At 52.4% G+C, this 23,994-nt stretch overlaps 2 protein-coding genes across 5 annotated transcripts in view; one reads left to right on the plus strand and one right to left on the minus strand.

Moving 5' to 3' along the window:
• Nucleotides 1-23,994, plus strand: part of Macrod1 (MACRO domain containing 1) — a 141,638-nt gene that overhangs the window by 27,725 nt on the left and 89,919 nt on the right. The gene's annotated exons all lie outside the window — the stretch shown is intronic.
• Nucleotides 9,633-23,035, minus strand: Flrt1 (fibronectin leucine rich transmembrane protein 1). Its single transcript, XM_004643775.3, has 2 exons — nt 22,496-23,035; nt 9,633-12,347 (listed from the first exon to the last, which is right to left on the minus strand). The coding sequence occupies exon 2, from the start codon at nt 12,296-12,298 to the stop codon at nt 10,274-10,276; it is 2,025 nt and encodes a 674-aa protein (XP_004643832.1). The 5' UTR covers nt 12,299-12,347; nt 22,496-23,035; the 3' UTR covers nt 9,633-10,273.

Consider the following 23,994-nt stretch of genomic DNA (forward strand, 5'->3'; position numbering starts at 1 on the left):
TGGGGCACTTTACTGCACTGCCCTGACCCTGGGCCTCCCTGCAGTAGACACCAGCCAGCCCATCACCTGGCTGTATTTCAGGGGCCCCATGAATGCTGGACCTGGGTATGCCAGGGTGGACAGTTAGGCTCCCTGGGGATCCCAGCCCTCCAGATCCACTCTGGGAGCCCCTGCATATGGTGGTAGGGTTGGTGCTATCTCCATAGTACAAGTGGTAGCAGTAATGGCTTCTGAGTGCTCAGGTCTCCACCATTACCCACATGGCTGTCCAGCAGCAATTGGGCCACACCTTATGGGGGTGGAAACTGAGGCACACAAGAATGAGGAACAGTAGGTGGAGGAGTCTGTGGGTCCAGCCCAGGCCCGAGGGGCTCCAGATCCTGGCCAATAAGTGCTCCAGGAGATCAGTGATATGACCCAGGGGTTCCCAAAGGCAGGTGACCATAAACACCTTCTAGGCAGAACCTATGTGTGCCCCATGGCTAAGGAACACAATTTGAAGGCCAGCCCTTCTTCCATGGCTTGGGGAGCTCCATGGGCCCCAGGTTTGTGGTGTCATCACAGGTGTGTTGGGGCAGGAGTTTTTTCCTCATGGAAGGTGGGGAGAAGACTACACAAAATTGCTAGGATTGCCAAAGGTTATCATGCTTGGAAGGTATGCCCTGCACTTGATTTTCCTCCCCTGGGAGGGTGGCCAGTGTCCCATCCTGTGTTCACAGACTTGTTCTTAGCATGTATGTGGTGTGGGAGAAGGCTTCCTGTGTGCCTGGCTGTGCCACGTGGGTGTGAGGGTTAGAGCTGCCTGCCTGGTTCCAGGTGGGGGGCTGGCGCTGATCACCTACCTGCACGGGTGAGAGTTGCCAGGGAGATGTGAGGTGTACTATGGGCCTGATTCTATAGGCAGGGACAGCCACTGGGCTTGAGGACTTGGGGGTACTCTCTGAGGCAAAGCCTGTGTTGAAACTTACAGGGGCTGTGTGGTGGAGGCACGAGGGCTAAGAAAAGCAGCATGTGTGGTCGGAGGCTGGGCTGGCTGGGTGGGCAGCCTGAGGTCCCTGCCAGACCCTCTTCCTTGATCTCTGAACCCATAGTAGAGAGATACCGTGTGTAGACCTCACTCCCCAGAGACCTCTGTGACAGTGGCCCCCCTCCCTGTCCCAGCCCAGAGTAGGTCCTCAGCCACTGTCTCCTGACTAGCTGGCTTTGTTCCAGATTCCTCGGCTGCCCCAGAGGTGAGAAAGTGTGGAGCAGCCCTCCTGAGTACCTGCTGATCCTCCCCTTTGGAGAATTCGGGTAAACAGAATCATTCCTTCCTCGGCAGTCACCTGGTCACTCAGCATGCCACTTTTTGGAGTGGCCTCTCATGGTCATGGTTGGCTCCTGTCCCAGCAGATGGAAGGAATGAGTTCTTTTTTATGTTAAATTTAGCAGAAACAACTGTTGTTCTCATGGGAAATAATTTTTTTGTCCTCCTCCCCTTTTGGGATATGAGAACTGCAGATAAGGCTGTGAGAATTGTGGGTGCAGTAGGCACATCTGGGGGTAGGGGGACCTAGAAGGGATAAACCCAGGCAGATGTTTTTTGGGGGCAGCAGAATAAGCACATATTCCCAGATCCTGGACGCTTCTCTTATCTGGATGCGCATATGGTTGCCAGAGCCTCTTACAAGATAATCCTTAGCTTTTATTCATACATCTCCATGTGGAGACCCTTTGAGTCTACATCTAGCTGTCAGTCCACCCTGCATGGCTGGTTTAAGACACTTCTGGTGACAGCCAGTACTGAGGATCAAACCCAGAGACTTCAGGCTGTGGTATATCCCCATCTCTTTTTAGATATTTTAAAATTTTGAGTTAGGGTTTTTCTAGGTAAATTGTCCAGGCTGAGCTTGAATTTATAATCCTCTTGTTCCTGCCTCCCAGAGTGTTGAGATTTCAGGCATGTGCCATCATGCCTAGGTTTTTGTTCTTTCTTTTGTGATGCTGAAGATTGAACCCAGGGCTTTGAGAATGTGGGTTAAGCACTTTACCACTGAACTACACTCTAGCCCTTTATTGTTGTTAATATTTTTCTAGACAGGATCTTACTATGTAGTCCAGGCTGCCCTTGAATTCTCATGTAGCTCAGACTGCCTTTTTAAAATTTTATAAGGTAGGATCTCAGTAAGTTGTCTAGGCCAGGATCAAACTTGCAATTCTCCTGCCTCAGCTTCCTGAGTAGGTGGGATTGTAGGCATGTATCACCACATGGTTCCTAGGGAATTGATAACCCCAGAGTGTCCACTTTGCCTGGCCAACATCCCTGTGTCAGTGGCCCCCAATAACAGAGCTATCCTCAGGGCCGAGGTCTAGATAGCTGAGACCTTGTGTGACACAGATACCTGGCTCCTAGTATGTGGGGTCCCCAAGCCGAGAGTCAGCAGTCGAGACAACTGTAAAAGTTAAATTTTTCTATTTATTTCAAGAAAGGACAAGGCAGGTGGACTTAGACATTTTATATGAAAAAGACAAAACAGAAAATAGGACCAAGTAGTTAATCAACATTCATCTCAACAGTGAAGTTTCAAGGCACCTACAAGAAGGAGGCCAAAGGGCGGTTTGCAGTGCACTTTGGTTTGTGTTGTTGTCGTGGTGGGTGTTTATGTGTCTTGGTTTTCTGAAAACCCCAGTCTGATGGTGAGGTTGGGAGTGAGGCAGGTGGGCATGAGGCCTGGCTTGGCTGGCCCCCAGGAGCTGGGCCACAGCAGCCAGCCTGGTCTCAGATGATAGCAGGAGCAGCGGGGGAGGTCTGTTACTCAGCTCCCCTCCCCAGATTGCTTTGCCCTTCCGAGAAAAAGAAAACACAAGGAGCTTGCAGCCACATAGGTCCATGGGCCTGGTTCTGTAGGCAGGGACAGCTGCTGGGCTTGAGGACCTGGGGGATGCTGGGGTAGGAGCCCCTTGGAGAGAAGAGGTATTTGGCCACGGGCTTGGGAGACCAAACCTGTCCCCCCATACCCAGTGCCATTAGCTGAGCCGGTGTCCCACCTGGTACAGCAGAACACTCCATTCACTAAGGTCTGGCCAAGGACTATGCCCTGCGTTGTACTCCCCCTCAGATGGGTGACACTGATCATGTACCCCAGGATACATGAGACCAAATGGCTCCAAATTGCTTTGGAACATCTGGGAGGGAATTCTGGTTGGTGGTTGGTAGAACATTTACTCTGCAGTGGTTTTGGGGCCTGAGTCCTCCTAGGGGCTGTTCACCCTTGGGCTCCCCACTCACACTTGCCTGCTGGCCCCAGTCAGCAGACTCACATAGCACACTGCCCCTGGCCAGCCTGCCCAGCTTCTCCTTCAGTTTGATCCTGATATCTCCTGGCTTTTCCCTCTCAAGTGAGAGAGAAGACTCCAACACCGGGCCTGTGACTTTCTCCCCGCAGCACTCTGCCTCCCTGTGTGAGATGGAAGACACAAGGCCCTCATCCCTGAACTCTGCCCTGGATGCCAAGTGGGCTTTTCAGCTGAGGCTGCTGGCAGGTGATGGTGCTGGGTTGGGGGAGTCTAAGGCTACTCCCAGGGACGGACGTGTATGTCTTTCTCCTCCATGCCCAGAACCTTCAGCAATGCAACTGCCGCTGGAGGGGTGGCCTGAAGCACTGCCATGTTGATTGTCAGTTCATGTTGTGTTTGCTTCTCCTGAGGAGGGGGCTGATAAGCTCTTCCGGGTGGCTCAGGTATGCGGCCTGTTGGTGGCACGTCAGGCAAGGTACCTGTCACCCAGGATCCTCCTTTTTGTTGGCCTCTGAGGCTGTCCTCTAGTTCTCTGGCTCCCTGCACCCACTGGAGGCAAGACTTAGAGAGAAGAAACTGAGGCACGCATTTGCACTGAGGCCAGGTGTGGGATCTCACCTGATCGGCACCTCCCTATCAGGTTCACAGTGGGAATAAGCAGAGCTGGATGCTTTCGAGAGGGCAAAGTGCCCAGACAGCCCCCTCTTTGCCGGCCGCCAACCTGGCGGGTATAGGTTGAGAGGCTGCTGGTTGCCACCACTTAGGCCATTTGCATGGAGCCCAGTGGGCAGAAGGCAGTTGGCGAGGATGATGAGGATGAATAGAGGTGGTGGCTTATTCAGTTGGGGAAGAAAAGACTGCACCTGCGTGTGACAGGTGCTGTGCTGGGCCTCAGTGATCCTGGCAAGACAGGTGTCTACTGTGTGGGGCCCATGGGTGTGGGGATTTGTGTGTTCCTTCTGAGTGACCATCCTTCAGTGACCATAAAAGAGATTTAGGGCTGGTGGCAGTAAAGGTCTTCCTACAAGGACTCTTTAGGGTAGGTGTCTTAGGAGTTGGCCTGATAGAAGTGGGGGGTTAGCCCAGGAACTAGGCACACAGTTCCCCCAGTGCCTCCTCTGGGCACTTCAGTGACAAGGGGTGGAGGACAGCAGTATGGCCTCATGGAGCCCAGGGTGTGGTGTCCCCAGGGGAAAGGGGGAGTGGCAGGAGCCTTGCCCCAGTAGCACAGAGGTCTATGGTCACATTGCCCTCTGACATAAGATAGGAACAACAGGATTTCCCAAAGCAGAGAAACTCTATATATTAAAAAGCCAAGTGAGGGGTGACAGCAGATATGGGGTAGGGAGCAAAAGGAATCTTTTTTGTCAGTTTTTAAAAAGAAGCCAATGTAGATATTTCAGGCAACTACTTGGAACATCTCAAAAGGATTGGTAAATGCTTCAAAACCACGCAGTGAACATTGCCCCAGGCGCCGTCAGCTGGCCATGATGGAAGGATTGCTGGTGTTGTGCCATGAGTTCAGTTATGTCTGTGGCCAGACCAGGCTTGGGAGAACAGGCCCAGAAGGCAGCCTGGGGTGTGGCGCTGCCAGGCAGCAGCCCACCCCTGCTAGCCCCCTCCTCACTCCCTATGGAGTTCACCCTGGTGAAAGGGTGGCCTGTGGCTCTACCTCCTCCCCTGGGTGGGGGTGGGGGTGGGGTGGAGAGAAAGCAAAGGTGAGAACCAGGATCTTTTAGTCAAAGAACCAGACTTCATCTTAGACTGGAAGGTATCTGCCATATCCACACCTAGTGCTTAGATGCTCCCAGTAATGGGGAGCTCAGTGCCTGCTTCCTTTGATGGCCCAGGGTTTCTTTTCACTGCCTACAGTTTCATCACTGGGCTTACCTTCTCACTGGCCACAAGGAGCCAATCTCACAACAGGTACCATACTCTTATCAGTGATGGCGAACCTCTTAGAGGTTTCAGTTAATGAACAGCCAGCCATGGCATGTGTGCCATAGGTTTGCCACCACAGCAGCTAGGTGATGTGGCTTGTCACCCCTGGAGGCAGATAGAATCTTGAGGGCAGGACCAGAGTCTCTGCCTGGAGGCCAAAACAGTGTCTGATGACTTCTGTGGGCCACAGCAGCCATTCCCTACCAGAGGCCTGGGCACTAGGCCCCTGGCTGGAGCAGACTGCCCCTACCCCCAGCAGGGATCAGGCCCAGAGCGCTAGCCCACTTGGATGTCAGCCTTCAGAGACCCCTGTTCCCCAGGGGAAGAAGCAGGACAGGTGGCCCAATCCATTCAGGGTCTGAAAAATCCCTGCTGTATAGACAGCCTCTTGGGGCAGCTTCGCAGGTCAACAGAACTCCCCCTTCCCTTCACCTCAGAGCAGTTTAATCTGTCCTAATCAATTTAGTAGACTCGCTTGGTTGTAAATGGTAATGATTTGCATTTTTGAGCCTTTTTATCCCTTCTTAAGAAAGAAATGCCTCCTCTGTCTGCATTTTGGAAGGCCTGTGAATTGCTTGTTAGTGCTCACCCTGGCGCCTGTCCAGCACACACAGCATCAGCCACCTTCACCTGTGCTGATTTCAGCACAAGCAAGGCACATGGTACACGGGGCTCCTGCAGGTCACCCTGGATGTGGCTTCCACCTGGCTCTTGACTGCATGGTCTGGCTCTTAGGGGCACAGGCCACTCACTACACCGTGCTGAGCCCTGCCTTCCTACCCTGGTTCCCTTACAGACCCATTACTCCTAATCTGCCGCATACAATTTTTCTTGTTGTATTTTTTCATAAGCCAGAGGCTCAGAAGCCCCATCTTCCTCCCTGGCACACTCAGCAGGAAGCAGATTTCTGGAGTTGGTTAGCTTTTGGACCTGAGCTGCCACTTTGGGGGGCGGGTGGCATGGTGTCCTGAGTGTGCCTCAGACTATTATTCTTTCCCTTCTGGCTGGTGGTAGAGGAGGCTCAGACTTTGGCTGGGTGACCCTCAAGCCCTGTGGGGATTTCCTCACCAGCTCTGTACCAGCTGGAACCCTCCAGAATCGGGAGAGGAGGTCTCACTTGCCCGCGGAAGCACCCAGCTTTTTATTTTTTTATTATTATTATTATTTTTAGCACACAGCTTTTTAAAGCGTGCATCTAGAGCCCACCCCAGGGCACCCCTGTTTACAGAAGGTGAAACAGAGGCCTTGTGTTTGCTAGACAGCCAGACATACTTCCTGACTCCCTCTCACCTCTTGTTGGAAAGATGGTGCCTGTAGAAGGGGGATGGGAGTCTCTGGGTGGACGACGGGCTTCCAGGAAGGAAGGCCGGAACCTCCCAGCCACTACTGTCTTCCCAGGGACTGCCACCTCCCCTGCCAGCATCAGCCAGAGCAGGGGAAAAGCAGTGCCTCGGCTTTTACCCTCAGCCCCTCTCTGGGCCCTAGGGGTGGGCGCCTTGTCACCATAGAGGCCAGCCAGGAAATGGAGCCCATTTAGTGAAGATGGAGGCTTGTGCAGGAAGGGGGAAGCAGAAAAGGGAAGAAAAGGAGCTTTTGATGCACATCATGTCTGCAGAATTGAGTATGACTAATTAATAGATTTTATTCTTAGTAATCTCTTAAGCATTCCATACGTTGGGCCCCACGCCTGAGCTGAGCTTACAAGAGGCCTCATTCGCAAAATGCAAATGACACATGGCCCTGCTGCCTTCTCTCTCCTTCTTTGCCTTTTCTTTCTTTCTTTCCTTTTTTTTTTAAAAAGAGGAAATTTAAAGGAAAATTGCCATGTAATAGAAAGGAGATTCCAGTCGCTACATCTAATTACCACGAAGGGTAAACCACTTAACCAAAGAAGTGTCGTGGGCCTTTTTTTTTTTTTTTAAACTTTAAACTTGCCTTAAATGCCACAAAGTACACTCATCAGCACTCAGGGTGATGAGGTTGTTCTGGCTGCTTAGAGACTGAGGGTCGGGTTGGTGGCAGACTTTCAAGGGGGAGTGTGGAGTGTAGTCAGACACAGAGGGAGGTTTTACTAGTCCCTGGAGGTGTCATTGCTGGGCTGGTGGCTCTGAACACTTCTAAGGGGTGGGGAGACTGGGTGCCCTCAACCTCCTCCATCTTGTGTTAAGAGGCCAGCTTGGAGGAGCTGGACCAGAAGGGGATGGGGTTTCAAAGGTGACCAGGCTTTGGTGCCACCATGAAGCAGATTTGGGGATTTGCTCTCAAGAAGAACACTGGGAAATGTCTGGATACCAAAAGGGCAGAAAAGACAAGAAGGGCCTTCAGAGGAACTCCTGGCTGGAGTGCTTACCTTCCCCAACGTTAGTGTCCCTGCTGGGGGATGGTGCCCCTGAAGGACAGGCAGGGCCTTGGATCCCCAGCCCTGACTAATCTGCGTTGAGCCCTATTAAGTGCAAGAAACCCATGCAGGGGACCAATCCAGTCCTCATCCTGGGCACTGTGCCTGGGCAGTTGGCAGGCTCTTCCGGGCCTGAGCCTGCTGTGTGACAGGGCCGGAAAGTATACCACCCAGCCACTGTCAGGGTCCAGGTTACCAGATGTCCCTAAATTTCTTCCTTGCCACCAAAGGATGGCTTAACTTTCATTGGAGCAGGAAAGGAGAATAGAGATACAGGAGAGCTGCAGGATGGAGCATGCTGGCAGAAGCAGGCAAGATGCCTTGGGTAGAGGAAAGGCTAGGCTGACTTTCTGGAACCTGGAGAAGGCCAGAGTGGCATCCTCAAGGGAGGGGCCCTCACTTCAGAAATAGCAGAGAACTAGAACTTCAGTCCACTAGCCAATGCCCCCACATCATACCACTCCTCTTGCTAGGTCTCCCTGGTATGTGTCACGTCCCCCCGTTCCTTCCTGAGCTACCAGGGATGGGGCTGCAGCTAGGGCAGCTGGTGGAGGGGCAGGGAGGGACATGTTGACACAGACCTGAAATTAAGGCTTGGGAAGGTTTCACTCTGGACTTCATTGTGTGGGAAAATGATCCAGGAAAGAGAAGGGCGAAAGGTCATTTGGAATGAACAGTATCTATGCCCCATGGCCATGCCTGGACCTGGAGAGCTGGGGTCCCCTTTGGTGATGACCATCCCTGGGCTACAATAGGAGCCTGCGCCTCCCTCCACTTCTCTCAAGCAGCAGCGGGAACATTGCTTTCAACCCACCTCTTCGCTGAAGGGCCAGTTGGGTCTTTGAATGTCCAACAGGCGGACTGCGCTTGGGCACACTGCAGGCAGCCCTGTGATCGCTGCCCGGCCTCTTCTTCCTGCCTTTGCTTTGGTCCAAGTGGCAGAGGCTTTTTGAAAATGCCACTGCCAGGAACAGACCTTCTCATCCTCCTGCCCTTGGAGCAGTGCCTCTGCTTTGATGTTGTCTTTTCCTGGTGCGGGGCAAGAGACACACTGACAGATGGTGACCTCAGCTCCGCGAGTACAGGACGCAGCAGCCTTCGGAACCCCAGGCACCATGCTTCCCTCCGTTCCTGATCTGCTGTCATTATTTCATCATCATTTTAATCTCATGGCTCACCACACTGCACTGTCAGTTGATAAATGATAGTGACATTGATTCCAGAGGGAAAAAATAAAATCTTAGCCTTCTAAGGGCCCCAGTTGGAACCCTTTTGGAGGCTGGCATTTTTAGAAAGAGATCTGGTTTTCCTCTCAGAAGCCGGCATGGCTTTTTTCTGTACTGGTGTGTGTATGTGAGGGTTGATGTCTCCTAAGAAGTTTCTGAAAATTGTCTTTTTCTGGGCTTTGTTTGAGCAGTCACGGAAACCAAAAGGTCTAATCAGCTGATACATATATATGGATATAAAAAAGTCCCTGCACTAATTGCCTATCCAGGAGGATGCACGAGTAAGCCCTACTGAGGTGATTGCATCTGTTGGGGAGGAGAAGAATGAGCACCCTGCGTGTCAAAAGAAAGCTTTTCTCTACATCAGAAAGGACAGTGGCCCAGCTCTGGCCCTCTCTGAGCCACCTTGGTGAGAAGGGATATACTGGCCTCTGCCCCCAGGAACAACAACACCCCAACCCAACCCACAGCTCCACCCTTCACCTCATGCCCAGCCCGGATATATGGGCTACTTACTCAATGATTTCTAGAAGAAAGCAACATTTTTTTTTTTTTTTCAACTCTATTGTCTTAGGAAGTGCTAAGAACTGACCCAAGAAGTGCTGTAAAGATGGTATACGCAGCTCTATCTACCCATCTGCACTGAGAGACAGGACACAGAAACAGACGGGCAAACAGACGCACCTCCACGTGGCAGGGAAAGCTACAGCTTCCATCGGGGCTTCTACGGAGGAAGGTGCGCGGAAGTGGAGTGCGCTCAGCAGAGGAAGAAAAAAGTTCGATTTTTTTTCTTTTTAATTGACTATATTAATTGTTCCAAGACTGCAGTGAAAGAAAGACTTTCTCTTTCTGCAAATCTGTCAGGGAAATGGCATGGAAAGAACGAGGGAAGAGATTTCAGGACAATATCTCCAGAGCAAAAGATCTTTTCTTTGCCCTTCTCCTTTTGTGAGGTGCCTGAAAATCTTCCATAGCATTGTTGCCTGTGAGCAGCTGGTAGCAGGATGCTGAGGGGGACCTGCATGTCAGTGGCTTCTCTTTGATGGTTCTTTTGTGACAGCCCCAAACAGTGCAAGGTGTACACAAACGTTGTACAGGTAGTATTTTTCCAGTTCAGGAAAAAAAATCCCCAACCCAACCCTTCCTTCGGTATTATTTTTGTTCTTCCCTCCCCAGTTGGCATAATTTGGGATAAATTATGTCTCCAACAATGTCAGATTCCCTTTCCTTTTAAAACATTTAAAAATGTGTGGTTTTTTTCCCCCTCCCACTGGTATGTTCTAGAAAATCATCAACTTTTCCTAAACTTTGCTTTCTGCTGGGGGAGTTACGAGATTAGTTTTTCTTCCTTGCTCTCTGGGATGGCAGTGGGCTGGGCAGAGCTGGGCACCACTCCTGATGGCAGCCAGGGCTGGGGTTCAGTGGGCTGGCATCATGTGTATGAATAGTCGATGTCAGGGATGCCCCCGTCCCGGTAGCCCCGCGTGGTGCCATAGCCGATGGTATGTGTGCCTTTGCAGAGGCTGCTGCCGTTGGAGGGGAAGATGGTGTGGACCACATACTCCTCTTTGGCGCGGTATGGGTTGATGGGCAGCATCTGCAGCCCAGGGCCACGGATCTCCAGGATAGAGTTATCTTTCTTGGTCCCCGATTCTATATAATCATCCTTTTTCCTGCTGCCCCGGTTATAGGCCCTCTCCTGGGTCAGCAGCTCACCAGCTCTGTGTACATACCAGCAGATAGCCCCCAGGACCAGGAAAAGGAAGACGAGAGCCACAGCACCACCAATGATGCCTGCCAGGGGCAGTCCCACTATGGGACCAGCATTCTGTTCCTGGTTGAGTGTAGTGGTAGGGCCATAGCTGTCGGCCGTCTCTGCCTTGGCACACACAGGTGTCTCATCAGCCACATAGGTGTTACCAGTCTCCATGGTGACCATGCAGATGATGTAGGTGGACTTGGGTTCCAGGGCGGTGAGCAGGTACTCTGTCTTGTCCCCCTGAACCAGGGTCTCTGTGATGGAGCCCACTGCAGGGCTGTGGCCCAGGCGTAGCCAGCTGAGCCGGAAGGAAGAGGCAGGGAGCGTTGCCTTCCATGTGATGCGAATGGAATCTGCTGTCAGGGGCTTCACTTGGATGACCAGGGTCTTGGCGCCATCGCCTGTGGCCATGGGGTAGTCAATGTTGGAGTCAGGGAGGCGCAGCCCAGGTCTCTTGGCTTTGAGGGTGAACAGTGAGCCCTGGGGCGTGGTGGCTGAGGCGTGGTTGCTGGCTGTGGTCTTAGCAGCTGCATTGGCTGCACCACCCTGCGACCCTGTCTCAAAGCATTCATCCATCTCGCTGGTGATGTCCTTGATGGCCATACCTCGGACCTTCTCAGGGCCCTGGCACATAAGGCCGCGCACATTAACCACAGCTGCCCGGGCCTTCACCCAGTCCCGCAGCCACATGAGGTTGCAGCCGCAGAACCAGGGGTTGTTCCTGAGCAGCAGCTGTGCCAGGTTGCCCAGGTCGTCAAATAGGCCACGGGGCAGAGTGGTGAGGTTGTTGTTGGACAGATCCAAGCGCTCCAGCTCACGCATCTTGGCCAGTGTGTTATAAGGGATGTGGCTGATGACATTGTCTTGCAGGTACAGCTTCTGTAGGTGGGCATTGGGCAGGTTGAGGGGTGGGGCGGCCAGAGAGTTGCGTACCAGCGAGAGCTCTGTGAGATTCTGCAGGCGGCTGAAGGTGTCATCAGCAATGCGCTGGTTGGCCAGCAGATTGCCATCCAGCACTAGGCGCCGCAGGCTGTGCAGTCCCTTGAAGGCATGCAGGGGGATGGTGGAAATGCGATTGTCATCCAGCCGCAGCTCCTCCAGTGTGTGCGGCAGCCCTGGGGGGATGCTGCTCAGGTGGTTGCGGCTCAGGAAGAGCAGCTTGAGCTGTTTGCTGTCGGCAAAGGCATCCTCTTCGATGCTCACAGTGGACACGGAGTTGTCATCCAGGTGCAGCTTCTCCAGCAATGGGATGCGGGCCAGCGAGTCCCTGGCGATGGTGCGTACATTGTTGTCCTGAAGGTGCAGCTCCCGCAGGGAGCGTGGCAAGTTGATGGGGAACTCATCCAGGTCGTTCTCATACAGGTAGATGACCTGCACATTGACCTTGGTCTTGAGGTCTTGGGGGATGCCGGCATTGTTGATTTGGTTGTTCTGCAGGTAGAGGGTCGTGGCATCATCAGGGATGTCTGAGGGAATGGAGGTGAGCCCCCGGTCATTGCAGTAGATGAAGCCATTGTCACAGCGGCACACAGAGGGGCATGTGGTGCTGTCAATGACCTCTGTCAGGAAAGCAATGAGCCCATAGCAGAGAAACAGCCAGTCCCGTAGGTCCATGGTGGCCGTGGTCATCATGACAGTGGCTGTGACAGTTGCAGTGGGTGTGGCAGTGGCAGTGGCAGTGGGGTGTGCCACCACCATGGTGGATGGCTGGGGGAGCCCAGTGTCACCTGATGTGCAGCCTTGACACCTGCAAGACCACAAGACAGGTAACAATGAGGATGAGTCAGGAACAAAGGCCCAGAGGTTTAATGTGCCCACCTGCTGGCCAGAGGCACAGGTTTGCTTATGGCTGAGGTCAGACTCCAGTGGCACTCAGCTCCTCCTGCCTCGATATCAAACATTATCAGAAGTGAAGCCTTGCCCATACTGGGATTGTGCACCTTGGGGAGGTGAACTGAGTGCCTGCCAGGCTGAGTTTGAGCTAATCCTGCCAAGACTCCACCTCTCAGCCCATCTTTAGGCTTATCCCAGAGGTGCTGGTCAATGTTGATGGTGTGGATTTAGAACATGTTTTATGGACTCAGAGCCACAGTTTCTCAATGGAACAGGGAACACACATTACTCTCTGGCACAGGCCCAGGGTCTAAAGGCAAAGCTTTCTTCTGGAAAGCCAGTGAGCTCAGAAAAGGGGGATCACTGGAACCTGCCAGAAGGGAGCTGCCAGCGTCGTCACTGACGAGCAGTGGAGAGTGCAGGGCTTCATAGTCTGGTGGTAGAACACCACTGCCTGTTTGTAACTCGTACATTTCACAGACAGACTATGAAGACAGAAGATGGAGGTGTCAAGAGAGGTGCCTTTTCATGTATTTACAGAAATTGCTTTGTATCATAGGCACCCTTCTTAGCTTGATGTTCTATGATGTGTGGGAAACTATTCAGCACCTTGCTTCTTTCCCAGACCATGAAACTATAGGCATTGGTGGTTCTGTGGTAGAATTCTCACCTGCCAAACCATGAAACTTCCAGTGATTCCACAAAAAAACAAACAAACAAACAAAAACAGAACATATACAAAACAGAACATATACACTACACACACACACACACACACACACATATGCATCAGCTTTGTTGCATTTAAAGAAATGAGACAAAAGAGGGAGGGAAATGTCTCCACTCTGAGGGAATTATCTGCAAGGTGTAGTTTCAATTTTCACAAATAGAAAAATTACAGCATAGATTTTTCTCATATTATTTTACTGTTCATGGTGGCAAAAACCACAATCAATTAAAAGAAAATATCTTTCAGCCTCAGTAGAGAAGGCATCATCATGCAGCTGACAGAGGTCTGTTGTTATACAAGTGGGGCCAGGAACCTTTGGTTATGGGACACAATAGTCTCTGGGACTGAAGCCTGAGAGGGCAGCCCTGGAGTTGGGAGGGGAACCTGGAGCCACTGAATGAGCCCATGGGGACCTCACTGTCATAGCATGGTAACAGTGCCTCCATTTGTCAGCATTGCCACATTGCTCTCCCTTCTCTGTCCTTTTCTATCTCTGGGCTTCTCCTCTTTGCTCAGCAAACAACTCTTCATCCTTTAGAACACAGTTCAAATGTCTGCTCCTCTGCTAGGTCTTACAGATGCCCCAGATAGAGCTTCCCCTGCTTTGTCCACCTACTCATCCTTGCATCAGACTGTCCATTGGTCCGTCCATGTATCCACCCACCCAACTACCTCTCCAACCTTTATCCATCTGCCTTCCCACCTATCCGTCTCCTGTCTACCTACCTGTCCACCAATCTTCCATCCACCCACCCAAACACCTGCCCATCCCTGCATCTGTCTCTTCATCCAGCCACCAGATCTTTACTGAGCACCCAGTGTATACTGGCCCCTGGGATCCCATTTTCATGGGATGGTTGTTTAAACCATAACCAGCCCGTGCTTAGAGCTGTCTGAATATGTATATCATTTAACCCTCCAGCAAAATGAACCTGGTGCCCTCTCAGCCCATGTAACAGACACAAAAACTACAGCTGGGTGACATTCACTTACTCAAGGCTGCTTGAAAATTATTGAGGAGGAAACCAGCCTATCTGGGACACAAGCCAGAGTGTTGGCCACCACTAGATTGGGGCTGTCCATGGGCAGTGGGACTGTTGATGGGTAACTGGTTTTTAATACCCCTGACTAAATGGCAGGTACTTAAGAGTGGGGCCTGTGACCTGTATGGGTCTAACGTGGCATGATGTTAGTAACATCTGAAGACAGAAAGGACTGTTCCTGTGCTCTCAGCTCCTCTTGTTTTCCCATGGCTCAGCAGCTCCAGTGCCTCCTAGAGCCCTGGATTTGCCAATGCATGTACCTCACATCAGCCCCAGTGACCTAAGGTTTGTGAGGTAGACCCAGGGCAGCTTGAGTACCAGCCAGTACCACCCAGACTGGAGCCAAGTGAGCTGGCACCCAGCAGCTCCTGCAGTGGAGGGTGAGGTGCCTTTCGAGGACAGCAGAGGTCAGGGAGCTAGGAAATTCAGGGTCCTCCTGCTGGTGCTCACTGGCCCAGGGCTCAGGACAACTGCCTGTCCCACCCACCCAACCCCTGCAGGTGCAGAGCACTTTCCCTGGCTCTGGGTTCTGTGGTGGGCGGGAAACTGCTCCATACCTGGCCTCAGGATTTGGCTGTTGACTTTGTGTCCCTGGTGATGCTTATCTGAGCACTTGGCTCCCCAGCTGGCCCCAGCAGGACTTCTTGGCTCTCTCATCTCCATTCCTGAGCCTTTCAACACATTCTGTAGCCCTGCATCCCTTCCTGGGCATCCAGAGTTACCTGGTAAATTCTTCATGTTACTCCTCTGCCCAGAACCCTCTACAACCATATGGTAGCTGTCAAGGTCCCATGGGACCTACTGTACTCCTTCCTCATTGCAGTAGCCAGGCATACCTGCTAACCCAGGGCCCTTACACATGCTGTTCCCTCTGCTCTGCTTGGAGCTCATCTCAGGTCCACACACTCACTGCCTCCCTGCCTTCAGTGAGGCCTTCCCTAACTACCCTATGTAAAATCGTGACCCAGTCAGGCATGATGGCACACACCTGTAATCCTAGTACTTAGGAGGCCAAGGCAGGAGTATTACTGAACATTTGAGGCCAGCCTGGGCTACACAGTGAGTTCAAAGATGGCCTAAACTACATCCTCAGACTCTGTCTCAAAAACACAAACCAAAATCATGACCCCAAAACACTGCTTCTGTCAATACAGTGTTTACCACCAACTGCTGTGCTGCTCAACTTAAAAAAAAAAAAAAAAAAGTCTAAAGCAGGCTGTGGTGGTTCATACCTGTAATCCCAGCTACTTGGTAGGCAGAGGCAGGAGGATCACAAGTTCAAGGCCAGCCTGGGCAACACAATGAGGCCTTATCTCAGAATATAAAGTAAAAAAGACTATAACGTAGCTTAGTGGTAGACTGTCCTTGGGTTCAATCCCAAGTAATGCAAAAGATAACAAGGCAAATGGTATAAAGGAATAGGTTTGGGAGTGTCTTCTCTGCCAGGGCCAGCCCACCAGTTGAATGGATGAGAAAACCAGGCACAGAGACCTGCTCTGGTCCCAAAGCAGGAGGGTGGGGCAGGGCAGATTTGCCCCCAGCCTCCCTGGCCCTGACCATGGGGCTCAGCTGTTTTCCATTGTGCTTTGCCCACAGTCCAAACAGAATGGAAGGAGGTGTGGGTATCACAGGCTGTCCAGCCCTCACTTGATCACCTTACTTTTCTCAGAAGACTGTGGGACAGGACAGGTTTGGAGGGAGCAGAGGGCAGTGTGCAGACCCATTCTCGCCTTCAGGGGACAGGGAAACGCAGGCATGGGGGCAAACTTCAGTCCAGACCGGACCCACTTTCTCATCACAGGCAGTGGTCTGCTATGTTACATAGGTGCTTGGTCCCTGCGGCTTGGAGAGGTAAGAGGCCTTGCAAGGGCCCAGCCGGCCCAGGCTCCTGGCTGCACAGCTTTCCCTTCTTCACAGAGCCAGGACCGTGAAGGTCATGGAGTCTGGAGATCCTGTTTCAGTGGCCTGTGATGGAGGCAGATGGAACAGGGCGGGTGAGAAGGCGCAGGTCTCTCAAGGACCACGTGGCCCTGGTCTTTAGGGTCTGAGCACAGGGAAACTTCTACCCAGGCCAAACATCTGACCAGAGAACATGTACCTCTGGTCTTTCAGCTCTGTACTCAGCACAGGGGACACTGCGGCCTCTGCCCTTAGCTGTTCTAGGGCAGTTCCCTGAGCAGGGGCCAGGCTTGTTAAGGCCAAGCCATGGCCAGCCACTGTGCTCTGATGTGGACATCTGTTCCTAGTACCCTCTAAGCTCACAGCCAGTCCCAGCCTCCAGAGGCCCGGCATCATAATAGAGTCTAAATTGTACCTTTCAGAGATGCTTGATGGATAGCAGAGATGCATTTGGGAGGCAGGGACCCAAGGCCTTTCCGTTTCCCCTGTCTGCTGCCTCATCCATCTTGGCCATCTTGGCCAGTGTCTTTCCTGCCACCTTCTTCCCCAAGGCCAGCCCTCTGGCTCTGGGAATAGGGCTGACAGAGGTGGGAGGGAGACAGCATGCCTCGGGGGAGCTTTTAATTGTCCTGGTGCCTGGTGGCCTTTTTATTTCCTTGTTGTGTGTTTGATAGTTTATGTGACCATCAAATTAAACCTGGTAAATTGCCCATCTTTTACGGGATCACTTGTCATCCGTTGTGTGGATCCTGCAGACTCCAGCATGGTGTGAGTTACAATCTGCCAGCTTTGTGACTGATAGCAGGATCCTTGGTACTGCTGGAAGTGGTGAGGGGGTGGGAGCCATGAGGGGCTCAGGCTGGAGTATCCAGGACTCCTTTGTTTCTGGGCAGCCTGGGCAGAATTCTTTTTTTTTTTTTTTTGCAGAACCAGGGATTGAACTCACGCCCTTGTGCTTGCCAGGGAGGCACTTATTCTACTGAGCCATCTTTCCAGCCCCCTGGGCAGAATTCTAGACATTCTTTCAAAAACTGTCTCTTGCTGCCTTCCAGGACAGAGAATCTTGAGTTCAAGGCCTGCCGCTGTCACTTCAGGCTGAGTGACACTGAACAAGATGCTTGCCCTATCTGAGCTGCAGTTTCTTTACCAATACATGTGGTAACTGTATTGCCCTTAAATGAGACTATACATGCAGAGTATTACCTGGTAAGGACAACTGGCATGTCAATGTGAAAATGGCATAATTACCTAGTTTCTGTGTTAACTTCTGCACCTGCCCCCCTCCATTTTTGTGGTACTAGGGATTTAACCCATGGTCTTCAAACAGCTGTGTGTCTTGCCTTTTTTTGTTATTATTGTTTTTGAGATAGGGTCTTGCTATGTAGTTCAGGCTAACCTTGAACTCACTATAATAGCTTGGATTGACTTCAAACACAGCATTGTCCTGCCTCAGCCTCCTGAGAACTGTGATTGTAGGCATGTGCCACCATGCCTGGCCAATGCATGCCCAGCTCTTTAAATTTTTTTTTGAGACATGATCTCATGAAATTGCTAAGTTGCCTGCCCTGGGCTCAAAGTTATGACCCTCCTGTCATAGCTCCTGGTGACCTGTTGTTCAGAACCTACCATGTCCTGGGGTAAGTCCTTTCCTTCTCTAACCTGCCACTTCCACTTCTGTCAGTAGGATGCAGTGGCTAGGCCTAAGGTCCCACCAGCCATGAAGTCCTGTCCCAGGCTCCTAGAAGGTCTAACCTAAGTCCACTCAGATAATGCCCTCAAAGTAGGCTTAGGGTCTAGGTGCACCTCTTGCTCAGTGGCAAGGCTGGCCCTATTGGTGGGTCTGGGCCTCCCCAGCCTAGCATGTAAATAATTGATCAGATCCTCCCCTTACCTCTTCCATGACATCCCCTCCCCCACTCGACAGCCTCCTCTCCTCCTCTCTCTCTACCCTCTGCAGTGCTCCCCAATCTGCACAGTGCAGAGCCCATTTGTGGGTTCACTGTGGGACTGAAGGAGACTTCAGGCTCTCCTGGTCACCCACGGTTGGGGAATAGTCAGGGAGCAGGAGCTGAGTGGCTATACACATCCTGAAATTTGGAGCAGTTTCACAGAGTCTGCCCTTGTTGCTTGAAGCCTGTGCCCACTGCTCAGCCTTTGCTGGGGAATGCTGGCTGCAGCTTCCTGGCTGTCACAGAACCTGGCAGTGCTGTTTTCTAATCACAGCACTTCCTAAAGCTAGCAGGAAAGCAGTGACCATCCCTGCATCCTCTGGCCGAGGCCCTTTTTCTCCAGCTACCCCAGCTCCAGCTATGACAGGAGGGTCACAACTCTGAGCCCAGGGCAGGCAGCTTAGGGATTTCATGAGATCATGTCTCAAAAAAAAAATTTTTTTTTAAGTGATGGGCGTGGGGGTGGGGGTCTCAGACAAAGTCATCCTGAATCTGTGACATGTTTGCAGGGAAGGACAAATGTAAGCAAGCAGATGCAACATTTTTGAAGCTACATAGTAGAGGCCACTGTCCACTCTACCCCATCTCTTGTCAAAGCTGTAAGCTCCATCCCTCCTGGACAGGTGCATAGGAACCTGGCTGCCTGGGTGGCCTGGCATTAACATGTAGCTGCTGCAGACCCCAGGGTCCTCTAGCTCCCTCCTTGTTCCATTCTCCTGTGGGGTGTCGGCAGGAATCTCTTGGGCCTTTCCTAAGCATCCCATGTCCTCACAGACACTGAGGCAGGAGTGAGGTGTGCAGGGCAGGACAGAGGCAATGTCTCAGCATTGGAGAGAAAAGACTGGCAGGACCCTGGGCTATAGGAGTCACAGGGGCCGTAGCAAGTAAGTGCCATCTCCTTGCTCATACACTAGCATGGCAGGGCAGCTTCTGTCCCTGTGATGGGGCCTCATCAAACCTTTGCTTAAATAAATGAAGAACCCTACAGTTTCTCACTGTGCTGCTACTTCTGGGGGTTTGGCTACAAGTAAGACTATGGGAAAGTCCACCTGCATCCTAGTGCTCAGGGAGGCCTGGGAAGAGTCCTCGCCCTGGAAGCCTCACCCACAAAGCCATCAGCCCAGGGGCCTGCCTGTGTGTGGTCCAGCTCATGGGTGCTATGGGGTGGCCTCAGGTTTCAATCTGTAAAATGGGGCCATAAAGGACTTGCTTGCCTGGGCTGTCAACGAGGTTACTTTCAGCACCTGGCAGAGCAATGTTGGGAAACAGGAAGCTGCTGCTCTTGCAGTGGGCAGCAATGAGTATATGAGTTTCAGGCAGAGGCAGGGAACTAGGAACTTGCATGTGAGGGCTTTGCTAAACCCTCCTGGAAGATACCCATGGCCTGCATCCCACCTGAGGCCTTCTTAGGGTGGGGGTGGGATGGGACATGCATGCTGTGACTTCCAAGGACACTCCAAGTATGTCTCCCACGGGGTGGCAGCCAGCCTTGCCCATCACCCCAAACAACTGTGTCCTCATCTTGTCCAGTCACGATATCCGGAACTTGTGATGTGTGGGGGTGGGGGTGGGGGTGGAAGTGGGGATTCTTTTAAAACCTAAAGTTAATTATTTTTCTAATTTCATGCTGCATGCATTATGCATCAGCTGTTATCGCTGGCAGTAATGGTAATTGCAGACAGGTATGCAAATCCACTAAAAATGCATGGTGAGTTTGCCTAACCGCGTGGGCTGTCAGGGCGGTGCCAGTGCCAGGCGGCGGGAAGTCCTGAGCTTCAGAGACTGCAAATCACTTTAAAAATAAGATTTTAAAATTGTGTCTTAGGAGGTTAATTATATTGATAATAGTGTTCGATATTAAACTGTGCGGGGCCAGGAAGGGATAGAGGGATGAAAGGAGACACGTGTAATTTTGTTCCTTTCTCTCTTGGCATTATTTAATAAGATGTTTTTCCACCTAGTATTTCTGGCTCTGTCCATTGGTAGTAAAGTTGCCTAGAATGAGACTTAATTCCTTTTGGGAAGCAAAAGAGAAAGCCTTATGGGATTTCAGGGAGGAGATGAGGTGCCTAAGGGCTTTTCTTTTTGGGAGACACAGGGAGCTAGAAGAGGGAGGCAGGTGACAACAGGGCTAGTGACAGTCCCCAAGATTAGGCTGGGCCATGGCATCTGTGCTGCGGGACCTCTCTGTCACCAACAGGATCATGGGCCACGGCAAGGAGCCCAGAGAGAGAAAGAGCAGGGTGCATGGTGGCTAGTGACAATGGAGGAGGCACTGATCCAAAAAAAGGACTGGCACCATGCTGGGAGGAGAGGGTCTTCCCTGACATGTGTGAGGCCTGCTCTGCTCTAACTGGGACCTCTCCCATTTATCAGCACTTTCTTGCTCACCAGCTGATTGTGTGGCTCCCCCCATTAGGATGTAAACTTCTGCAGTCAGATGGTGGTGTGTTTGTGCACAGCAGGAAACCTGGCACAGTAGAAGCTCAGTCATCATTGGCTGAATGAATGAATGAGGCCCCAGAACCTGAGATCCATGGCCCAGCAGAGGCAAGAGGAAGGCTGGACCTTGGGCCTCTGGTTCTGGGAGGTCATCCTGAGTGGATGGATGCCTTGGCTACAACCACCTAAGGATGTAAAGTGACTGGTGTGAATCATGCCACAAGTGGTAAGATAGCTGGTACTCACTGTCAAGTGCTTTTCCCTCCCAGCTGCCCATGGGGTCCCCAGCCCAGGAGGAAGGCCTACTCACCCTAGTATGGGAGGTGGCCTCCAAGCATCTGAGGCTGGCCCTGCTTTCCTCTGACTGACCTTTACCCCTTCCTGCCCACCCCTCATGTACACACAGAGTGGAGTCTGCCCTACAGGATTTTAAATTGGATTTGAAAATGGGTCTGCTTTTTATTGATGAGGGCCCATCGTGTGGGGAGGGGCAGGCCCAGCAGAGAAAAAGCCCTCCCTGGCTTTGGCATTGAATTCTTAAACCCTTTCCAGGGGCTTGGTGGGAGAGTGATGGTGGGCAGTGTCCCATCTTAAGCAGGGCCTTGTGCTGGCTGATTTCTGCCCCCAGTAAGTCCATTGACCCTTTGCATTTATCAGGCCCTGGTGGGCTCAGGCCAGTTAGCATCAGCAGTACCTGGTAGTGTCCCCTTCCAGCTGGCCACAGCCCGTCAGGGCCTGTGGCCTCAGTGCCCAGAGAAAAGGTGCACTCAGAGAGGGGAAAGAACCACCTGAGGCCATACACTGTGGACCTACAGGTGTGTCTGCTCCCGAAACCCATTTTGTTCCCTTCTGCTTTTCTTTGGGTGCAGGGAAGCCTCAAAGCCTCCAAGCAGATTTCCCATCAGTCTTTTGGCAGCCTTTCCCCTCTGCTGAGTAATTACCCCTGGCCCCTCCTTGGGGCTGAAAAGAAGGGGACAAGTGCTGGGTGTCCAGGTAAAGATGCCAGGAGGAGGAGAAAGGAGGATGGCGGGGCATGGACCGAGCTCAGCTCAGTGCCTTGCAGCCTGCTGCCTGCCGGCTGGCGCGCCTTTATAATAAATAACAGCAAATAGCCCATCCACAGGGCATCTTTCACGCCGGTGGCTAATAACACGGCTATTAATGCCCCCGCAGACGGCGTGTGCGCTGCGCCGTGCTGACGGATGTCCCAGCCCTGGTGCAGTCATAAATCAGCTCCTCTCCTGGGGCAAAGCGCAAGAGAAGTGTCATTTTCCATCTTGGTAATGAATCGGGGCTTCCCTGCCCTGCCCAGGGCGCTGCTGGCTGCTCACTGCTTGGGGATTCCTGGGATTTGTGTTTATGGAGGGTTGGCCTCTTAGCCCCCAACCCCAGCCCAAGCAGGAGAGTGCTCGTGGCCTCCTGTGCCACCTTTGGGTCCTAACTGCCGTGTCTGGACTTCAGCAGGAAGGTGAAGCATATGATACCATGAACTACCAGGAGCAGGGTTACTGCTTGAGTTCACTTCACCCTGGGTGTGCATGGCCATAGCAGGGACAGGCTGGGGTAGAAAGGACTTGTGGGCTCCTTCCAGTTCAAGGGCAACCAGTGCCACGCCAGAAGCCCATGCTCCCAAAGTAAATGCCCAGACTTACATCAAGGTCTCAGTCCTACCTCCTTTGGCCAGAACTGATAACCCAGCAGTCAAGGCAGAAAGGGGCTTAGAAGAGACCCCCATATGCAATTCAGTCCAGAGGGGCCACCTAGTGTCTGCCTACATCTGATGGGGCCAACAGCATGGGTCTGCCAGGCAGCAAATGAGCCTGACCCTGCCTGGACCAGTGAGTGTTGTGCTTCATAAAATTGCATGGGGAGATGCTCTGAAACGGTTCTGTGGGGGACCAGCCTGGGACAGGGCCTTCAGAGCGTGGGACCCAGCCTTCCCCACTCCAAATGAGGAGCCTTCCATGGCCATTCCTTTCGCAGTGCCCCTTGGCCTTACCTCCTTGCTGCCACAGCGCTTGGGCTGCAGGATCCCACAGAGTGACTGCTCCTGAGGCCCTTGCTGATGTTGCTCCAAGGGACACCGTTGGCCCAGGCCACCCTCACATTCCTGCCCCTGTGGTCCTACAGGACAAAAGCTTCTTGGAGTGCAGACTACAGCCTGCACTGTATTCTGGCAGTGTGGGAGATGCTGGAGGCTCGAAGAGGCGGATCTTATGCTTTTCTCCTTTCTGGGCTGCCCTGTTCAGATGAGGCTGCAAGTCCCAGGCAGCATCCTTGGCTCCCTAGTCCATCTGGAGTGAGGGGCCTTCACTCTGGGTGCACAAGGACACCCTGTGCAACCCCAGGGGCCTGGGAGTGGGGCCCGAGGGTGTTCTGGCCCCTTGCTCCCAGGGCATGTCCCACGCCGTCCCAGGGAGGTGACCTCTCCCTGCTTGCCGCTTCCTTGGCCCTCTTTCAACTTTCCCCCTTTGTCTGTAGGCCCCCACTTCCTCTGAAAGGCCGCTGCGTGCCTTTTAACCCTCTTTTTCTTTACCAAGGTTTTTTTTTCCTCCTTTTTTTTAAAAAAAATTCCTTTAAGTCACTTGGCAGAATGGGCTTGGTGCAGAGAGCGTTCTTGCGTGACAGAGCTGAGAGGAAGCCACTCTCCAAAAAATCGGTATTCCTGCCACTCAGGCTGTGTCTCCGGGGGAAGGAGGGGGTCCATTACCCCGCTGAGGAGTTCAGATGTTCACCGAGGAGCTGTCAGGCCCCACACACCCGACTTCAGGAAGATGCTTTAGGGGCTGGGGCTCAGTCCCGCATGGCTGCTCCCGTTTGCAGAGGTTTTCTTGCTGGGAGCCAGGAGGGGGTTTATTCTTGCTTCACCTCTGGTCTTGCCTGTTCAAAGAGAAGGCCTCTTCTCCCCCACTCTCTATTTCCTCACCTGCCAAAGACAATACAAATGATTATGTGCAACAGAACTGAGGCCTGTAGTGGGACAGATGCTGTCAAGGCTTCCAGGGTTGGAGACGGAACCCAGGCCCCCACACATCCTAGGCAAGCACTTGACCACTGAGCAACATCTCACACCCACAGCCTGTTTTCTTAAATGCCACTTCCCTGCGTGCCTGGACCAGGGCTTAGATCACTGTTCCCCACCTCCTTTCTCTTTAGATCCAGATAACCTGAGCAGCTGCTTGTGTGAGGGGCCCTTCCTTACAGCTACCTGGTTTTCTTTTTCTTTGAAAATGGAAGGACTGGGAAGAGAAAGATGAAGTTTTGAAGCTCCTGACCCTGAAGGGCCACCAGCCTAGCCCAGCTTTGGCACCATTCCACCTTGCCTGCTAAATGACATTCAAGCTTCCAACTGGGCCACCATGGCCTAGGCCTTCAGAACAAGTAATGTTTTTCCAGTCATGGGAAGTAGGAGCACCATGGCCCCAGGAAGTTAGGTTTCCATGTTCCTGCCTACCCTCAGCAGCCACCCCATCTCTTAGGCAGGGTAGGTCCTCCCCA

The sequence above is a fragment of the Octodon degus genome, unplaced genomic scaffold (assembly GCF_000260255.1).
Source record: "Octodon degus isolate 3935 unplaced genomic scaffold, OctDeg1.0 scaffold00184, whole genome shotgun sequence".
Lineage (NCBI taxonomy): Eukaryota > Metazoa > Chordata > Mammalia > Rodentia > Octodontidae > Octodon > Octodon degus.